This window comes from Myotis davidii, unplaced genomic scaffold (assembly GCF_000327345.1).
Source record: "Myotis davidii unplaced genomic scaffold, ASM32734v1 scaffold448, whole genome shotgun sequence".
In the NCBI taxonomy this organism is placed as follows: Eukaryota; Metazoa; Chordata; class Mammalia; order Chiroptera; family Vespertilionidae; genus Myotis; species Myotis davidii.
In genome coordinates this window covers 3767161-3786220 of record NW_006383009.1, presented here as the reverse complement: position 1 = coordinate 3786220, position 19060 = coordinate 3767161, and the positions used below count along the sequence as shown (strand labels likewise).

Below are 19060 nucleotides of genomic sequence, written 5' to 3'. Positions count from 1 at the left end.
TCTCAGATGAATGGGGGGTTGCGGGTGGGGATGGGGGAGTCCCTTCAAGCGGGGGAGGGGGAGGGCGAGGACTGAGGAGGATCCTAATGCCACCTGACGGGCTCTGATTACACTGCTGCGCAAGGACCTGGGGCGCCCAACCTGCACCTCCCTCAGGCCAGACAGGGCTCCTCCTCCTCGCCCACCCAAGCAGCTTTCATATGCTCCTCCCTCACCCGCTCAGAGCCACCAGCCCCCACTTGTACCTCTCCCCCCTCCCCCCAAAGCTGGATCCCAGTTTTCCCAGGTCTGGAGGGTGACACAGCCTTTTCTGAGCACCCCCTCCCCTTTCTCAGGATGGAGAATCCTCCTCAATCTCCCCTCTCCTCCCTGGAGCCTTTAGGGGCCCATTTCCCTCCACGTTCCCTAGTTTTCTAACCTTTACCCGAAACCAGTGTCCTCCATTGTCCATCTTCCTCCTGAAGCCCCCCGTTTCCTTTTTGTGCTCCTCAGAGCTAAGGGCCCCCACTAATATTTTCAGCCTCATCCTAATCTCCCTAGGTTTGAGGAAGGAGAGCCAAATCTTACACCTCCTCCTCTGAGTGCTTCCAGTGCCCCCCTCCTCCTGTTTCTCCCTCTGGCCTGAGCCCTGTGTTCCCCTTCCCAGGAGAAGCTGGGCCAGGAGAACCCCTCCAAGTCCCAGAATGAATATGACAGGGCCGTCTCCATCAGTGCTTGTGAGCGAGGCTGCCGCCTCTTCTCCATCTGCCGGTTTGTGGCCAGGAGCTCCAAACCCAATGCCACTCAGGCTGAGTGCGAAGCAGGTGAGGGCTGGCTGGGTGGGCCAGGGTGGGGAGAGATGGCCTGGGAAGATTGCTCCCAGTCACCCCCTCCTGCTCCTGCAGCCTGTGTGGAGGCCTACGTGAAGGAGATGGAGCAGCAGGCCTGTATCGAGGGCTGCTGGAGCCAGAACCCTGAGCTGGAGCCTGAGCCGGAGACCATGCAGAAGGTGGGCACCCTCCCACCTGCCACCCTGTACTTATACCCCTTCTTTCTACCAAAATCCACACTCATGACCAGAGTCTCCCAGGCTCTCTGATCCATTCTGGGTATCCTCGATCAAGCATACCATGTCTCAAGTCTCAGTTGTCATCTCTGTCCCCCCTCACCACCAACCCCCCATCGCAAGAAGTAAATAATAGAAAATAGCCACCATTTATCAAGCACTTACCTTGGTCCAGATCTGACCTCAGCCTGTCCCAAATTCTTCATGCCGCCTGGAGGTACCAGGGACAGTGTCATGCCCAAGGAGTCCAAGGTCACACTGAGCTGTGCAGAGGTGGCATCTAAAGCCAGTACCACCAGGGCTAATAATTATCCCCTCAACTAGGTCATCTTCCGTGCCACCAGAGCTCACTTTATCGAGCACCCACTGCATGCCAGGTGTTGATCTAAGCACTTTTCTCGTGGTGAACAGGTGGCCACTGTCATCTGGGGGGGCGCTCAGAACTGAGGTTCAGGGAGAAGCAACCTTGCAAGCACACACACAGTGCCCTCCCTTCCTCACCACCCTGGGGAGAAATAATAACTGCTCACTTATTAATAACTGCTCCCTCATAGTCATGAATGAAACTGGGCACTGCAGCATCAGAGGAAGCCGAGGCACAGGGAACAACTCATTATGGCCAGAGACCCATGGGCTGGGGTTTCACAGAAAGCCCTTCTTCCCCATTTTCCTCCACCCCTCCAACCTTTCACTATTCATAAAAGACAGAACACTATCATTTCTTCCTCTTCTCCTGATGCCACCAAGAGAAGAAGAATGATGGTGGCAAAATTTTTAATAATAGCAGCTATTATATATTAGGCACTAGGGCTGTGCCTTTGTCTAGTTAAAATCTTGTAGCGACCACCTGAGGGAAGAGAGTCATTCCCGTTCTCAGGCTCAGAGAGAGCAATCTATTTCCCCCAGGGCACCCAGCCAATGGAATGCAGCAGAGATCTGTGCTTCCCCTATGAAGCCCTGTTGCCCCAAACCATTCAGTGGGTTCCAGTCACCGTGGACGCACCCAGCTCCCTTCCCGCTGGTCAGTGCCCTGCCTTAGTCACATTCTGTGCCTTCTCGGCAGAAAAAGGTCCTGGAGGCTCCGAGCAGGGCCCTTTCGCTCCTGGACTTGTTTTCCACCCTCTGCAATGACCTTGTCAACTCAGCCCAGGGCTTCGTCTCCTCCACCTGGACATACTACCTGCAGACTGACAATGGGAAGGTGGTGGTGTTCCAGGTGAGGAGCCTGGCAGGGGCCACACCCGATCAGGGTAAGAAGGTGGGATACAAGCATTCTTGGCCATGAGATACAAAGTCTACAGCTAATGCTTCAGGCACAGCTGGATCCAGGAGTTCAGTGTCTCACTTTACCACTTGATTCTACTTTCCTTTGTGGTGGCTTTATTCCCAGGCAAGCAGTTTACTCCTGCTAGCAGGATGGATACTTAAGGCTCTAAATTACAACTTCTCTGGAGGTTTTTTCTTGTTTTGTTTTTTTAAAATATATTTTATTGATTTTTTACAGAGAGGAAGGGAGAGAGATAGAGAGTTAGAAACATCGATGGGAGAGAAAGCAGGCCGACGCTCTACCCACTGAGCCAAACCGGTTTTGGCTTCTCTGGAGTTTTAATTAAGCAGGGTTTTACACTGATTGACCCCACCTCTCAGCCAAACCCCGTGATTCACTTGTCTTGGCCTGGATTATGTTCTTCAGGAGCTGGAGGCTGGGTTCAAGACAGACTGAGGGGCTCACAGTAGCAGGGTACAACATCCCTGACATCATAGCCCCACAGAAGACTGTCCTTCCTACACCCAGTGGGACTAGGTGCCAGCTGGGCGTGGGGCACATGTGGGGCACAGGAAGGTACTTCCCAGAACTGAGGTGGTGCCTTTGGAAAGACCTTCTCTGTGCTGTCTTATTCTTGGTCCAGACCCAGCCCATGGTAGAGAACCTAGGGCGTGAGGGGGCCCGTCTGCAGCGAGTGGAGGTGACCTGGAGAGGATCTCATCCTGAGGCCTTGGAGGTACACGTAGGTAAGGTCTGAGCCGAGGCCAGTGTTCCTTCCATGGGTAGCTCCACTGCCATAAGGAGTCCTCCTGGCAAATGAACCCTCTAGGACTGGGATTTCTGTCTCAACTCCTGGGGTTCCATGGTCTGCTTAGCAGGGTCCCATAATCCATCTCCCAGGGTTTCCTGGTCTGTCTCCCAGGGTTTCATGGTCCACCTCCCAGGGTTCTGATCTGTTCCAGGATTCCATGACCTCCAGGCCCTGACCTCCTTTCTCCTCTCAGTGGCTGTTGTGGCCTCTAAGGGAAGGCCTGGCAGCCACTGAGGAGCAACCTGTCTCTCAGACCCTTTAGGCCCCTTGGACAAGGTAAGGAAGGCCAAGATCCGAGTCAGGACCAGCAGCAAGGTCAAGGTGGAGCCTGATGAGCTGCAGGACAATGACTTCCTCAGCTGCATGTCCCGGTGGGTGGCAGGACCCTGGGGTGGGATTGGGGCGGGAGGGGAGGGTTCCCAAACCCCACTAGGGTCACTGAGTGTACCTGCCGTGTTGCGTAGGCGCTCGGGGCTTCCTCGCTGGATCCTGGCCTGTTGCCTCTTCCTCTCTGTGCTGGTGATGCTGTGGCTCAGTTGTTCCACTCTGGTGACTGCTCCTGGCCAGCACCTCAAGTTCCAGGTGGGTGGGGCCAGTGGGTGGGCCTGGAGGAGGGGTAGGGAAGAGTTGCTCCATAGTTCGGGATGGGGCTGCCCTCTCTCCATGGAGGCAGGACCCTTTGACTTGCTGTGTGATGTGGGGCAAGTTTCTTCCCTCCCTTGTTAAATGGAGGGAAGAACGCACCCCCATCCTTAGTCAGAGTGACCTGAGATCAGGGGTGGGAAAGAGCCTTGAAAGGTGGGGCTCCTTAGCCTGCCCTCCCTCCTCTTCCTTTACAGCCCCTGACCCTGGAACAACACAAGGGCTACATGGTAGAGCCAGACTGGCCTCTGTATCCTCCCCCGTCGCACGCCTATGGGGACAGCCCCCCACCCTACAAGCTGAAGCTGGACCCGACCAAGCTGTAGGCCACCCTTGAACCACGTACAGCCAGGGGCAGGGGAAGCTCCATCCTCACTGCCCTGCGCCCAGGGGTCCAGGCCAGGGTGGGACCATCCTTGGGCTCCTGCACCCCCAAACCCTCTCTCCCTGGTCCCATCCCTCACCCCTCTGGATCCTGGGGTTGCCATGCTGCCACTTGGGGGGCGGGGGTCTGGCGTTTGTTCCTCCCTGGGCCTCCTTTCCCTGGTGCCTGCTGCTTTTTGTTTTCTATTGTGTAGCTTCGTGAGTATCGAACCCACGTTCTGTGTCGCCTTCCTCCTTCCTCCTCTCTCCCCTGGAGAGGGTGCATTTCTGAAGCCTCAGAGGAACCAGTCGTCTTGTGCTAGGGCTCCCCCCTTTTTTCCCACCTCACCTCTGGAGATCCAGCCCCATGGGAGGAGACCCTCTCAGGAGGAGCTGTGGACAGCTCCCTGCTGGGAGGGTGGGTGACTAAGGCTGGAGTTGCGGCGTGGGGATCAGGAGGAATAAACCATGTCCATAAACGATGTTTTGGCCCTAACCGGTTTGGCTCGGTGGATAGAGCGTCGGCCTGCGGACTGAAAGGTCCCAGGTTCGATTCTGGTCAAGGGCATGTACCTTAGTTGCGGGCACATCCCCAGTAGGGAGTGTGCAGGAGGCAGCTGATCGATGTTCCTAACTCTCTATCCCTCTCCCTTCCTCTCTGTAAAAAATCAATAAAATATATTTAAAAAAACAAACAAAAAAACCCCCAATGTCTTGAACCAAGCTTGCTTCTGTTTGTCTTGGAAGAGTGGCCTGAGCATGGCTGTGACCTCTGCCCATCAGGCCCTTTCTGAGATGGGGGAAGCCCTGGGTGCCCCTAGACTAGAGGTTGATTCCCTTGGGCTCTCTGCCTTCTGCTAGAGTCAGCCATGGTGGTGGGAGGGAGGCGGGGGGGGTGACAGGACCAACAGGAGATGGGAAGAAGGAGGAGAAGTTGGTGTTTCTTTCCACATGTCCCTCCATCAAGTGAGCCTTCAGCCTGGGCGTGGTGACAGCTCCCTTGGCTGCTTGTCCTGCACACTGAGCCTCTTGTGTCAGTTACCCAACCTTGCCCACACCTTTGCAAAGAATCCCTTCATTACAGCGCTCCTGGCTCTTCCATTCTCAGTGTCTCCTGCTGCTGCTAGGACCCTGCCTGATACCAGGAGCATCAGGATTCAACATAGAGGCAATTTAGGCCCCCAGGTGTCATTCTGGGCCCGATGTGTGGTTTCAGGGCCGCCCCTGGGAACGTTGCCAGGAAATGGGACCTGGACAGAGATAAGAAGTGGAAGCAGGCCAGCCCTGCCCAGTAGAACTTTCTGTGATGACAGAAACGTTCCGCCTGCACCACCCCCAGCCACATGGTGTTACAGAGCCTTGCAGTATAAGCTAGGTGGCTGAAGCACAGTATTTTAATTTTCTTTAGTTTGAGTTGATACATATTTAAGGTTTCTCCTCTGTTTTTTTGTGGTGATAAAATATATAACTCACATAGAATTTTAACCAGTATTGAAGCACACAGATCAGTGGGGTTAGACTCATCCACAGTGCTGTGCAAACATCCCTACTGTCAATTGAAATGGCGACCAGAACTGCTAAGCCCAGCTGGGAGGGCCCCTAGCGGTCCTTTCTCCTACATCTCCACCCTGTCCTCTTCATCCCAGTGGCTCCAGACACCTGGTGGCCCCTGATTCTTACCTATCCTCACTCCACCTTATCCCATCAGCAGGACCTGTCCCCTTGGCTTCCAGCCCACATGCTTTTCTATCACCATGGAAACCACCTGAGGTCCAAGCTACCACCTCCTCTCTCAGCTCCCTGCTTCCCCTCCAGCCACCTTCCAGCTCCACGCAGCAGCTGGGGAGCTGTCAGTATTACACAAATCCAAACGCAGACATCACCTCTTTTCTGGGTTTACTGCTGCCGTGAGGAGCCCAAACATGTACCAACACGACCCCCCACCCCCACCCCAATCTGGCTCCGTTAACATTAACCATTTCTGGCCCTGGCCTGGTAGCTCAGTTAGTTAGAGTGTTGTCCTGATAACGCCAAGGTTGCAGGTTCGATCTCCCATCAGGGCACAGACAAGAAGCAGCCAATGAATGCATAAATAAGTGGAATAACAAATGGATGTCTTCCTCCCTCCTCCTCCTCCTCCTCCTCCTCCTCCTTCTCTCAAATCAATAAATAAATTTTAAAAAACACATTTACCACTTCTACAGAGACTGCCTGCCTCTCACTCACTATGCTCCAGCCTACTATGTTCCTTCCAACCCCAAGGCCTTTGCACATGCATTTCCTTCTTCCAGGAATACCCTTGCAGCCTGGCTCTGCCCAAATTCTTAACTATGCTCCTCAGCAGAAGACATCCCAGCCGTCCCAGACTGGGCTAGCATTCCCTGTTATACCCATGCTTAGTTCCCTGTCAATCTCCCAGTGCTTCACATAGTAATTATTAAACAATTATCATTATTAAATAGTAATTACTTCAACGTTGGTACAACATAATTTTATGAGCTCCATGAAGACATCTTCCATGGGTCTCATGGACGATGGCGCATGGAGCAGGGGATCAGTATGTGTGCTTGGGTCTCTCCTTGTTTCCATCTCAGACCCCAGAAGCAGCCTCACCCCGTCAAAACCATCCCCTATGTGGGGTCAGACCCTGTCTCTCCCCTACGGACTCCCATGACTTCCTCTTGCTCTCAGACATCACCTAATTCGCTCTTAAGGGCTTTCAATACTTGCCAACTGGCAGGCACCTCTCCGGCCGTGTCCCTCCCATCTTTTAGTCGACCAACAAAATGGGCTCTGTCCTCACTGTTTCTTGCAGTAACATCAATGGTCCAGCCTCTGGGCTTTGTTACAGCAGCTATTCATTCTGTTGGGAATGCTATCATGGACTTGGTAGGAATCTACCTGATATCTAGCACCTCCTTCTTCCCTTCTCATAGAACTCTGGTTTGCTTTGACCAAACCTGTGTGGCTCCAGGGAAGGTGAGCAGCATGACCCAAGCCTCCTCTAGTATTGGTGGGATTTCTTGGGAGAGTGACATGCCCTGTTAACTGGAGTTGCTGAGCTGGGAGGATATGTCTGTCTGGAGCCACCAAGGGTCATACGTCACCAAATGACAGAGCCTTCCAGACAGATGGAGAGAGACTGTCTTCATGACATTGCTGGAAGTCCTGGATCAAGCTGTGCCTGAAGCCCACATTGCCTCTTGATTTGTGGCTTATGTCAGTTTGCATTGAGCTTCTTGGAACTCAAAAGCTGTGACTGACCTCTGAATCTTTTTTCTCCCTTCTCTCTCTCGAGATTGTGTTTTGTTTGTTTGCTGCTGTGTGTCTAGTGTATCAATTCTTTAAAAAAAATTTTTTAAACCTCATCTGAGGATATGTTTATTGATTTTTAGAGAGAGGAAAGGAGAAAGAGAGAGAGAGATCGATTGGTTACCTCCCATATGCATCCTGATGGAGGATTGGACCTCGACCCAGGTATGTGCCCTTGACCAGGAATTGAACCCATGACCCTTTGGTGTGCAGGCTGATGCTCTAATCACTGAACCACACAGGCCAGGGCTCTCGTGTATTAAATCTCATAGCTCTGGTGACCAGGCCAAGGCTGGGCCAAGAGTGAATGCCTCATAGATGTGGAATTAATAACGCTGGGTGGTGAGGGTAGACACCATGAGTGCTGTGGATGTGTGGAAAAGGGGACGAGTCCCTTCCAGGAAGGTGATAAGTGATGGCTGCCTGGAAGAGGTGGCAGCTAACTTGGGCTTTGAGGATGGATAGCATCTGGGGAGAAGGGAGGTATGTCCCAGGTGCATGAGTGTGTGTTGGAGGTGTGTGTGTGTTCCAAGAAAAGTAATCCCTGCTCACATCACCTGCCCTTCTGAGGGCTTCACTGGGAGAGGGGCCCGAGTGCCATGCAAAGGGCTTTGGGTCCCTTTTGGGTTTACAGGAGAGAGAGGGCCTTTGCTTCCATCTGGGGCTCCTTCAGGGGTGAGGGCTAGCAGAGGTGACCTGGTGAGGAGCCCTGAACTCACCACAGCTCCCTAAGCCTCGGGGCTCTTTTCTGTTCTCCCAGTTCTTCCAGGCATCTTGGCCCTTCCTCCACCTTCCTGCTGTACCCAATGCAGACCTGATGGATGGTGGGTGGTGGCTGGCATCATGGCAGTAGTGCTCATGTGTCCTCATAACACAGGGTTGTCATGGCAACCAGCTGTCCTGTTTTCCCGGAGACAGGCTTGAGTACTGAGCCCTGGGAGGTAATCTGCTGAGGAAGGGAGGGAGGCAGTGAGGTGTCCCTGTAATACTCCCCCAACGTCTGCAGGGAAGGATGGGACTCATGTTTTTGTTTGTTTTTTTAATTGATTTTTTACAGAGAGGAGGGGAGAAGGATAGAGAGTTAGAAACATCGATGAGAGAGAAACAGCGGTCAGCTGCCTCCTGCACACTCCCCACTGGGTATGTGCCTGCAACCAAGGTACATGCCCTTGACCGGACTCGAACCTGGGACCCCTGAGTCCGCAGGCCGATGCTCTGTCCACTGAGCCAAACCAGTTAGGGCAGGGGACTCATGTCTTTATCTTCTGTTTATGTGTGGGAGGTGCAGGTTAGGCCCCCCTGGGGGCTACACAAGGTCCTGCTCAAGGCCAGGCATCCACCCAATAGGGACGCTGAGGCCTCCAGGGGTCCTGTGTCATGTGACTCTGCCCATCACCCACTTCACACCCAGTCCTACCAGACTCTACAGGGCTCCTGGCACTCTCCCTCCTCAAGGTCCCCAAACAGGCTGTCCCCTTTTCCTGGAAGGCTCTGCTGTCTTCCTGGCCAAGTCTTCAGCTTGAATGTCCCTCCCTGCCCTCCTGGCTCAGCCTGGCCCCCCTAAGTAACTATGCCCCAACTCAAGCCTCTATCATGTTGACAATTATATTATTGCTTCTTTGCTTGTGTGATGATTGGTTTAATAAATGTTCCCTCTGCCAGATGTGACGCGCGAGCAGGCTCAGTCACAGCTGTGTCCCACACTCCAGGAAGCTGCTCTCAATACATCTTTGTCAACACTCTCCCTCCTTGCTCCAAGCTTTGCCCACGTCGCCCCAGCCACTGTGGCTTCTTGTCTCTATCTCTTAGGCTCTTTCTGGCATCAGGTTTGGGGCCTACACATTACTTCCACCTGAAACGTTCCGGAACATTCTGGGCCCTTCCACAACACAACGTTTTGGAATGTTCTGGAACATCCTAGAATATTCTGTCCCCTGCTTTTATTAAAGCTGGACATCACCTCCTTAAAGAAGCTGTCCCTAACCTATGGCTAATGTAGCCCCTCTCCGCTTGGTGGCTCTCAGCCCATTGACTTCATGGCTGTTATCACCATCAGGAAAGGCCTTGGTCATTGATCAGTTTGTGTGTCTCAGATTGTCTTTCCCATTAGAATATACATGCCCTAACCAGTTTGGCTCAGTGAATAGAGCATCGGCCTGTGGATTGAAAGGTCCCAGGTTTGATTCTGGTCAAGGGCATGTACCTTGGTTGTGGGCACATCCCCAGTAGGGGGTGTGCAGGAGGCAGCTGATCGGTGTTTCTCTCTCATCGATGTTTCTAACTCTCCCTCTCTCTGTAAAAAATCAATTAAAAATATATTTTTAAAATGGGTATATATTGCTGTTTGTGAATCAGCCCTGGTGGGTATTGCTCAGTGGTTAGAGGGTTGGTCTGCACACCATAGAGTCACGGGTTCGATTCCAAGTCAAGGGCACATACCTGGGTTGCAGGTTTAATCCTGGCCCTGGTCAGGGCGCATACCGGAGGCAATCAATTGATGTGTCTCTCTCACATTGATGTTTCTCTCTCTCCTCCCACCCCCAGCTCCCTCACTCTCTCCATTCCACTCTCTCTAAAAATCAATGGAAAAAATATCCTTGGGCGAGGATTAACAAAACAAAACAAAGAATAAAAAAGAATAGCATGTACCTTGGTTACGGGCACATACCCATTAAGGAATGTGCAGGAGGCAGCTGATTGATGTTTCTCTGTCATCGATGTTTCTAATTCTCTATCCCTCTCCCTTCCTCTCTGTAAAAAAAATCAATAAAATATATTTAAAAAAATAAAATAAATAGATAAATCTTAAAAAACAACAACAACAACAAAGAATAAAAAAGAATATACGTTCCAGAATATTCTGGAACATAAGGGCAGGGATCTTGCCTGACATGCTTACAGCCCAGCACCTGGCGCTGGAGGGAAGCAGTAGGAGACCAGGAGATGGTGGTGAGCTCCAGGGTAGGATGTCTCTGACATTCTCCTGATGGGGCCTTGGGCAAATTACTTCCTCTGCCTTTAACTCTGAGTCTCAAGGTCTTTCTTTTTCAGAGAAGTGTAACTCACAAACAGCAATATACACCCATTTTTACTGTATAGAGCCATGAATGTTTACACTCCTGCGACCCAAGGACAGAGCACCCCAAGCCCCTTGACCCTTTCCAGTTAGTCACCCCCCAGAGGCAGCCCCAGGTCTTACCTCTGTCACCTTGGCTCCATCTGGCCTCTTTTATGTTTGCTTTTGTAAAAAATAAACTGGCTTTAATGAAGCAAAATTTACATTCAATAACGCAACCACTTTAAGCACTCAGTGAGTTTTGACATACATAACCCCCCTTTCCTGTTGCTACATAATCAAGAAATAGAACATTTCCATCACTTCAAGGCCTCGTGCCCCTTTGTGGTTAGTGCCTTCCCTCCCTGATAATGCACACCAAGTGGTCCCTGTCCCAACTTGTCACCGTAGATTAGCGTGGCCTGTCTGTGAACTTGACACAAATGGATTTATACAGTGTGTCCTCTTTACGCCTGCTTCTTTCACTTAATGTCAGCAAGATCCACCTGTGGGGTGCATGTGGCACTGGTTTGTTCTTTTTCCTTGCTGCGTAGTATTCCACTATGTGAATATGTCACTGTTTGTTTATTCACAGACCTGTTGGTGGACCCTTAGATGTTTCCGGTGTAGGGCTGTTATGACCATTTCTGTTCACATCTTTGGTGAAACCACGTCTTCCTTTCCTTTGGATAAAGACCTGTAGTAGGTTGAGTGGTGTCCCCACCCTCTTCATTTTTTGCCCACCTAAAACCTCAGCATGTGACCTTGTTTGGAAATAGGCTCTTTGGCCCTAGCTGGTTTGGCTCAGTGCGTAGAGTGTCGGCCTGTGGACTGAATGGTCCCAGGTTTGATGCTGGTCAAGGGCACATGCCTGGGTTGCAGGTTCCATCTCCAGTAGCTGGTATGCAGGAAGCAGCTGATCAATGATTCTCTCATCATTGATGTTTCTATCTCTCTCCCTTCTTCCTTCCTCTCTGAAATCAATAATTTTTTTTTTTTTTTAAGAAATAGGGTCTTTGCAGTTCCTTTCACTTGTCTTTGGGCACATACCTTGGAGTGAAATGTCTGGGTCACAGGGTAGCTCCATAAGGATCTTTTGGAGGAACTGTCATCCATTTCCTTTTCCTGCTTATCATCTGACCTCCCTGGAATGTCAACTTCCCAGGGGGCAGGGACTTTGTTTTCTTCCTGGTTCAGAGCCCTGGACAGCACCTGGCACATTATGTAAATACATAGCGCAGGAACGAATCATTGTGACTCTTGACTCTTAGATTCTCTGGATCTCAGTTTCCACACCTCTGAAACGGGAATGAACTTAATCCTCCCCTCAGGAAGAATGAGTCTCCGTTCCTCCAAAAAGGCTCTGAGCCAGATACTCAAATGTCCACAGCATGTGCACCGTGGGCCACTAATTGGCCCTGAGAAAAGAATGACCAGTTCTGCATTCCTTCCCGGGTGGTGAAGAAGGTCAAATGCAGAGGGCGAAGGGTTCCTGCAGTCACACAGCAAGGGCTTCGGGCTCTGGGCCCTTAGGGAGTGGACTGTATGGGAGGCTGCATCAGAGGCCGCTGTTGAGGACCCCACCTCAGTTGGGGTGTTGGGGGAAGATGACAGTCCACAGCCAGATAGAGTCAGGATTACTGCCTGGAGATGAGCCAAACCCGGGAGGATGTCATGCGAGGAGGGCAAAGCAGGTTCCAGTGATTTTTACCAGAGAGAGTGGGCTTTCAGGGAGAAGAGGCGTCTCAGCAGCCCCCACCACTACACTATTCATAACGTAATGGCTGATATGGACCAAGTGCTGCAAGAGGACCTTTAGGGCTTCCAGAGTCTCTTCCTCTGAACCAGGGGTCCTGGTAGCTCCCCAGGCCCAAGGCCACATGTATCTGGCAGAGGCCAGCCTCAAACCAGATCCACATTCTTGAATGCTGACTCACACCCTCCCAGCCTCAGTTTCCTCATCTGTAAAATTGACATATACCCCCAGAGAATTGAAATTGTGTGTTTAAACAAATACATGTGCACACATGTTCACAGCACACTATTCACAGTAGCCATTCCACGCCGTCTGGGGCCGATCCAAGTGTCCATCAATGGGTGAATGAATAAACAAAATGGAATATTAGTTATGAAAAGGAATGAAGCACTGACACATGCTACAACGTGAATGAACTTCATAAATATTATGCTGAATAAAATAAACCAGAATTGGTAAGCCCATAGGGACAGAAAATGGATTACTAGTTACTAGGGATGGGGGGGAGTAGAAATGGAGAGTGAGTGCTACTGGGGACAGGACCTCCTTTGGGGATGATAGAAGTGTTTTAGAACTAGATAGATGTGATGGTTGCATGACATCACGAATGCAATAAATGCCATTGAATTGTATACTTTACAATGGTAAATTTTATGATATGAGAATTATATCTCAATTTTAAAAAGGAAAACTAAAATACAGACTTCGTTAGATAGAAAAGTCAAGTAGTGCTGGGGGGGTGGAGAGTGGGTATGGGGGAGAAGGGAAGTGCCGTCAGCTGGCATGGACTCAGGGCTACTCACTGACCTGCTCTGAGCACAGTATGTTGTTTATTTCATCCTGGTCTCTGTGCTCTGCCCTTCAGGGTCATTTTAAATATGGGAAAACTGTCCTGGATGGTGTGGCTCAGTGGATGAATGTCGACCCATGAACCAGGATGTCAGGGTTCAATTTCATACCTGTGTTTCGGGCTCAGTCCTCAATAGGGGTCATGCAGGAGGCAGCAGATTGATGATTCTCTCTCATCATTAATGTTTCTCTCTCTCCCTCTCTCTGAAATCAACAAAATTTTTTTTTAAAGTTAAAAAAAAATAGCTAGAGCAACCTGTCGAAGCCTCATGGCTCCTAAGAAGTGGATGCAGAACTGAGGGTGATAATAGTGAGTATTCATCAGATGTTGATCTGTCTAATTTATTTATTTATTATTTTTTGCTGTTTGGTTAATCATCACCCGAGGGTATAAGGTCCATTGATTTCCAGAGAGAGTGGAAGGGAGTGAGGGTGTGTGTGTGTGTGTGTGTGTGAGAGAGAGAGAGAGAGAGACATCAATTGATTGGTTGCCTCCTGCACAAGCCCAGATTGACTGGGGTAGATATGAACCTGCAACCTAGGTATATGCCCTTGACTTGGAATTGGACCTGTGACCCTATGCTCTAACCACTGAGTCATTGAGTAACACCAGCCAGGATGACCTGTCTAGTTTATAAAGAAGCAAAACTAAGCACTGGGCATTTACAGCTCTCTCGAAGGCCACTCGGTGGTGAAGGGCAGATAGGTGGAGGAGGCTCCAGCATGAGGTTGTAGGAAACAAGGCATCTCCTACCCGCCAAACCTCAGTTTCCTCCTCTGTAACACCTAAGGATTACTAGAAGGCTTCTGAGCTCTGACCTGGGGCCGTGAGTCCCACAGCTGATCCAGAGCAGGGGCGCAGATGGCAAGGCCCCTGCCTCTGAGCGAGCCGTGTCAGCTGCGGGCCAGATGGTGGCTAGGCCTCAGGATGCTGTCTGCTGTGTCCCCGCTTGTGGGGTCTGCCAGATCACAGGTCATCATTATTGGACGAGGCTGTGCAGTAACCTTTGGTGCCCCTCCAGGTTCCCTACCTGCATCTCAGGTGTGGCAGGCAGTCGTGCTAGGCCAAGAACCTTGGCCTCCTCTGCCTCACCCCACATCCCATCTGTTGCATCTCCTATTGGCACCACCTGCAAAGTACCTCCTGGCTAGGACCACCTTCCAGCCCTTCTCTGCCATTACCCTGGGACAAGTCCTATAACTTGTCCTAGAACACTCCTAAGTATTGTCCCTTATTCAAGATGTTGCCCCCTACTGTCATGTTGGTTACATCCCCTCTGCTGACAAGCTCCTCTCCTCATTTTATGTAGGAAAATGCCTCCATAGTGATCCACAAGCTCTCCATGACCTACTGCACCCCTCTCCTTCACTTTTCCCTGCCAGGCAACACTCCAGGTACACCCTTGCCTCAGGTTCTTTGTACTGGCTGTCCTGTGATGTGCACTCCTGGAGTACCTAGTGTGACCACAGCACGGTGCGTCTGCAGCATGCCCTGCATGTGCACACAGCCAGGGGCCCAGTGATCTTGGGCTGTCTGTCTGACATGTGGGTTGAATCTGGATGTTTATGAAGTGTGTGTGCATATGGATGCCATTGACTGCAGCCGTATGTTTGGCGGGTGTGTGAGCTGTAGGTCTCAGCTGAGCAGGGTTTGATGCCTGCATGTGGTTCATCTGGAACAAAGGCTTGAGTGGCCGCCGACCACAGTCAGGAGAGCGTGTGTGTGTGTGTGTGTGTGTGCGCGTGTGTGTGCAGAGATTGCTGGGAATGCACATTGCTCATGCACGCATTCAACATTGAGCGCTTATTGTGTGCTGGAGAGGTCAGCAGGGCCCTTTCGCACCTGGTATCTGTCAACTTGAAGTGTCAATTCCTGAGCATTTTACACAAACGATCAATTGAACACCTATTATATACTTGACCCTCTGCTGGATATGGATTAGTTGGGCCTGGTTCTACCTACAGTAGGTTCTATCTACTCAAGAGGCCCCTTGCTCTCTCCTCTGGAGTCTCCAGTCCATGTCCACCCTCTTCTCTGAGCACTGACTGCAGGGAGGGCTCTAAACCCCATCTGGACCCCTGGGTCTTGCTCGCTGCACAAAAGATGGTTTTCGGACTCAGAGAGTGAAAGAATAAATGGGCTCAAGGCTGGAGAGAACATCCTGGGAGTCTGAACCTTGCCAGGGCGGAGTTTCTAGACTTTCCAAGGGGTGGGAGTAGAGGTGCCCTCATTAGCTTTGGGAGCTTTACGGAGGAGGCCCTATTGGCTCAAACATGGGCTGGAAGTTCGACACCTGGGCACAGGGTGAGAGTTCCCGTGATGGAGGGAGGTCTTGGAGAGGGAGTGACTCTGGAGGGGATGGGTGGTTCTCAGAGCGCGGGGTCCAATTTCCCAAGCCCCACCTCCCATTAGGCTCCATCCCTTGCCCTTTCCGTAGCAGACCCTGTCCCAGACCTGCTGCACCTCACTGTCCGCACAGTCCCCCTCCACCCGCTTCTCTCTGGTCCCACCCTCGCCGATCGCCACGCCTTTACCCCACCACCCCCCCTGCAATCGTCTTTTAAGCTCCGACCCATCCCAGACCAGGCCCCGCCCCTCTGTGGACTGAGTCTTGCCCCTCGCCCCCAGACCACGCCCCTCGCCACAGGCCCCGCCTCTCCTCTACTCAGGAGCGCAAGCCTTCTGCCCTCGCCCCGCCCACATTCAGACCACGCCCCCTGGAGACCACGCCCCCTCCGACACGCCCGGCCCCTTTCATCGCTCAGGTCCTGCCCTTGCGGAGCATGCCCCGCCCCCCGATCCCCAAGTCGCAGTTTTCTGGACAGGCGCGCGGCCCCCCGTCACTCGAACGCGCGGGGGTAAGATGGCGGAGTCCGGTGGCGGCGGCGGCGGCGGCAGCGGTGGCGTTGGCTTCGGTGCAGGCCCGGGCCCGGAGCGCCCAAGCAGGTGAGACCGGACCCGCAGTGGGCCTGCAGCTGCCCCCGGGCTCAGGTGATCTGCGGGGAGCCCTGGGGCTTGGAAGTGTACTGGGCGGCCCGAGGGTCTCTCCGGGGGACCGCAGGCTTTAGGGGCTGCTGAGGGACACCTGAAGGAGGGCTGGGAGCCCCAGGACCTCGAGGGTCTCCATGTGGCTCTGGGAGCCAGAGGGGGCGTTGGGGGGCTTGGAGGTGTGAAGGGAAACCTCGGGGCTCCTGACTGGGAACTTGGAACGCCAAGGGGTTTGGGAGGCAGAGAGGGCCTGAGAAGGGGCGGGGGGCAGTCCCGAGGTTGTCGGTGCTGTTTTCGGGACGCTGCGGAGGGGACTGAAGGGGGGTTGCAGGGACTGAGGCCCAAGCTTTTCTAGGGGTGCTAGGGGCCCCCGAGTGTTGTAAAGGTGGCCGCGAGGGCGTGCTGAGGGACCTGGGGTGGGTGAGGGCTGTGGAGGGCTGGGATTAGGGGCTCAAGAGAACCTGAGGACCTGCAAGAGGCCTAAGAGGCCTGGAAGAACCTGGCTGGGGAGACTGTGGGGCCCTGGGGGGGTCCCAGTGAGTCTTGATGGGCAGGGACGGGGATAGGGGTCTTGAGGGGCCAGAGTAGGTCTTGGGGAGCCTGAGGATGGTGAGAGATTCCTGAAGGTCTAAAGAAAACACGGAAGATCTATCCTTTCCCAACCCATGGGGTTTAAATACCTCCCCCGCACACCCTTCCTAAAGGACTTGGAGCTAGGTCTCGCCTTCAGACTAAGGGGGCAGAATTCACCCCTTTTGGTAAGAGGGAAGTCCCCTTTCCTTTTGGCTAAGTCCCGAGACTGGTTGCTTGAACCCAGAATCGGTGTAAAACTTGATGTTTACAGGTGGTGTTCTGGGTTTTCAGAGGGAAGAACACCAGCCTTAGGGAGCACAACCTCCCCTCCTCTTGACATTGCACAGGGCCACACTGGCCCAGCCCAGCCCAGCCCAGCCCCCTCCCCTCTGACAGCCTGTCACCCTTGGCTGACCGGGTACAAAATTTGGGCTCTTGCTCACTGGAGAGGTTATGGGAGCAAATCATTTCAGTCAACGTGATGAATGATGAAGCTGGTCAGTACTTGTGCGCTGTGGTGTCATTTCTCCTTGTGGGGACCTGGGGTGGTGCTGCCAGGAAGGCCTACGGCCCAGATGCTCGAGTTGGGCTTTGGAGGCCTCCAGCAGGGAGCAAGAGAGATTCAGAGGGTTTGGAAAGACATTCAGCAGGGAACGTGGGCAGGGTGTGGTGAGCAGGCACGAGGTGGCATGTGAGGAACAGATAAGAGGGGACAGTGGACCCAGGTCCTTGCCTTAGGCCCTGGGGTGGGATCATCTGGGTGAGGTATAATTTATTGCATGTGATACTGTTCACTCATTTTAGCTGAGCAGTTCATTGACTTTCAATAAATTTATAAGGGGGAATAAATGGTGATGGAAGGAGACTTGACTGGGGGTGATGAACACACAATACAATATACAGATGGTGTATTATAGAATTGTACATCGGCAACCTATATAATTTTACTAGCCAATGTTACCCCAATAAATTCAATAAAAATAAATTTATGAGAATGCATCCATTAACACAATCCAGTTTTTCATAACGCTTTCATCACGACTCAGAGTTCCGTCCAAGCCCGTTGCAGTGAAACCCGCTCCCACCCTCGGCCCAAGGCACACCCTGATCCGGTTTTTTTTTTCTCTGTAATTTTGCCTTTTTAGAAAATTTACAAGAACAGGATAATATAATTGGTGGCTTCTTGTGACTGGTTTCTTTCTCTTAAAATGTTTTTGAAGTTCATCTAAGTTGTTACAGTATCAGAAATTTGTTTTTTTTCACTACAGCATAGTGTTCCATTGTATGGATGGACACAGTTTGCTTATCCATTTACTGGTTGTTTTCATTTTGTAAAGTTGCTGTGAAGATTTGGTTATGTATATTTTTAATATATATATATATATATATATATTTTTTATTGACTTCAGAGGGGAAGGGAGAAGGAGAGGGAGGTGGAAACATCAATGATGAGAGAGAATCATGGATTGGCTGCCTCCTGCACGCTCCCCACTGGGGATTAAGCCGAAACTTGGGCATGTGCCCTGATGGGGAATTGAACCGTGACTTCTTTTTTTTCCCCCCAATGCATCAGACAAAAACTGGCAAATAGTTTAGTTAGATCAACAGGGTCGATCTGATGGGGAATTGAACCGTGATTTCTTGGTTCATAGGTCAATGCTCAGCCACTGAGCCATTCCAGGTGGGTTGATTATGTATCTTTGTGAGACATATACTCCATCCTCTTGGGTGTATAATTTGGAGTGAAATGACTGGATCCTCTATGGTAGGGAAGCTGCACCATTTTGCATTCCTATCAGCAATACATGAGAGTTTCAGCTGCTCCCCATCCACACCAGCACTGATGTGGCCAGTCTTTAATTTTAGCAATTCTAAGCGTATTATGGTATCTTATTTTGGGTTTAATTTGCATGTCCCTAATAACTAATGATGTTGGGCATTTTTTCATGATTTCATTGGCTATTCATATTTTTGGTCAAGTGTCTTCAAATTTTTTGTCCATTTTTCAGTTGAGTTGTCTTCTTACTGATCTAAATTTTTATTTATTGATTGATTTTGGAGAGAGAGAGAGAGAGAGAGAGATCAGCATTGATTTATTGTCCCACTTATTTTTGCATTCATTGGTTGACTCCTATTTGTGCCCTGACCAGGGATTGAACCCTCAACCTTCGAGTATCGGGATGATGCTCCAACCAGCTGAGCTACCTAGCCAGGGCTCTTACTGACTTTTTTTTTAGAGTACATTTTAATTAATTAATTAATTTTAACATTTATTGTTGAAAGTATTATATATGTCCCCTTTTTCCTCCCATTGACCCCCTCCCACCCCCACCCCAGGCCCTTACCACCCCACTATCTGCGCCCATGTGTTATGCATACTAGCATATGCATACAAGGT

General features: G+C 51.4%; 2 protein-coding genes across 2 annotated transcripts in view; both read left to right on the top strand.

Moving 5' to 3' along the window:
- The first annotated feature begins 42 nt into the window (after positions 1-42).
- TMEM59L (transmembrane protein 59 like) lies at positions 43-4610 on the top strand. The gene is made up of 7 exons (XM_015557783.1): positions 43-803; positions 885-988; positions 2109-2261; positions 2956-3058; positions 3377-3494; positions 3588-3705; positions 3963-4610. The coding sequence occupies exons 2-7, from the start codon at positions 911-913 to the stop codon at positions 4089-4091; spliced, it is 699 nt and encodes a 232-aa protein (XP_015413269.1). The 5' UTR covers positions 43-803; positions 885-910; the 3' UTR covers positions 4092-4610.
- Positions 4611-15892: 11282 nt separating this feature from the next.
- Positions 15893-19060, top strand: part of KLHL26 (kelch like family member 26) — a 26510-nt gene continuing 23342 nt past the window's right edge. The window contains 1 exon segment of the mRNA XM_006778361.2: positions 15893-16047. Coding sequence (XP_006778424.1) covers positions 15965-16047 — 83 coding nt within the window. The 5' untranslated portion in view covers positions 15893-15964.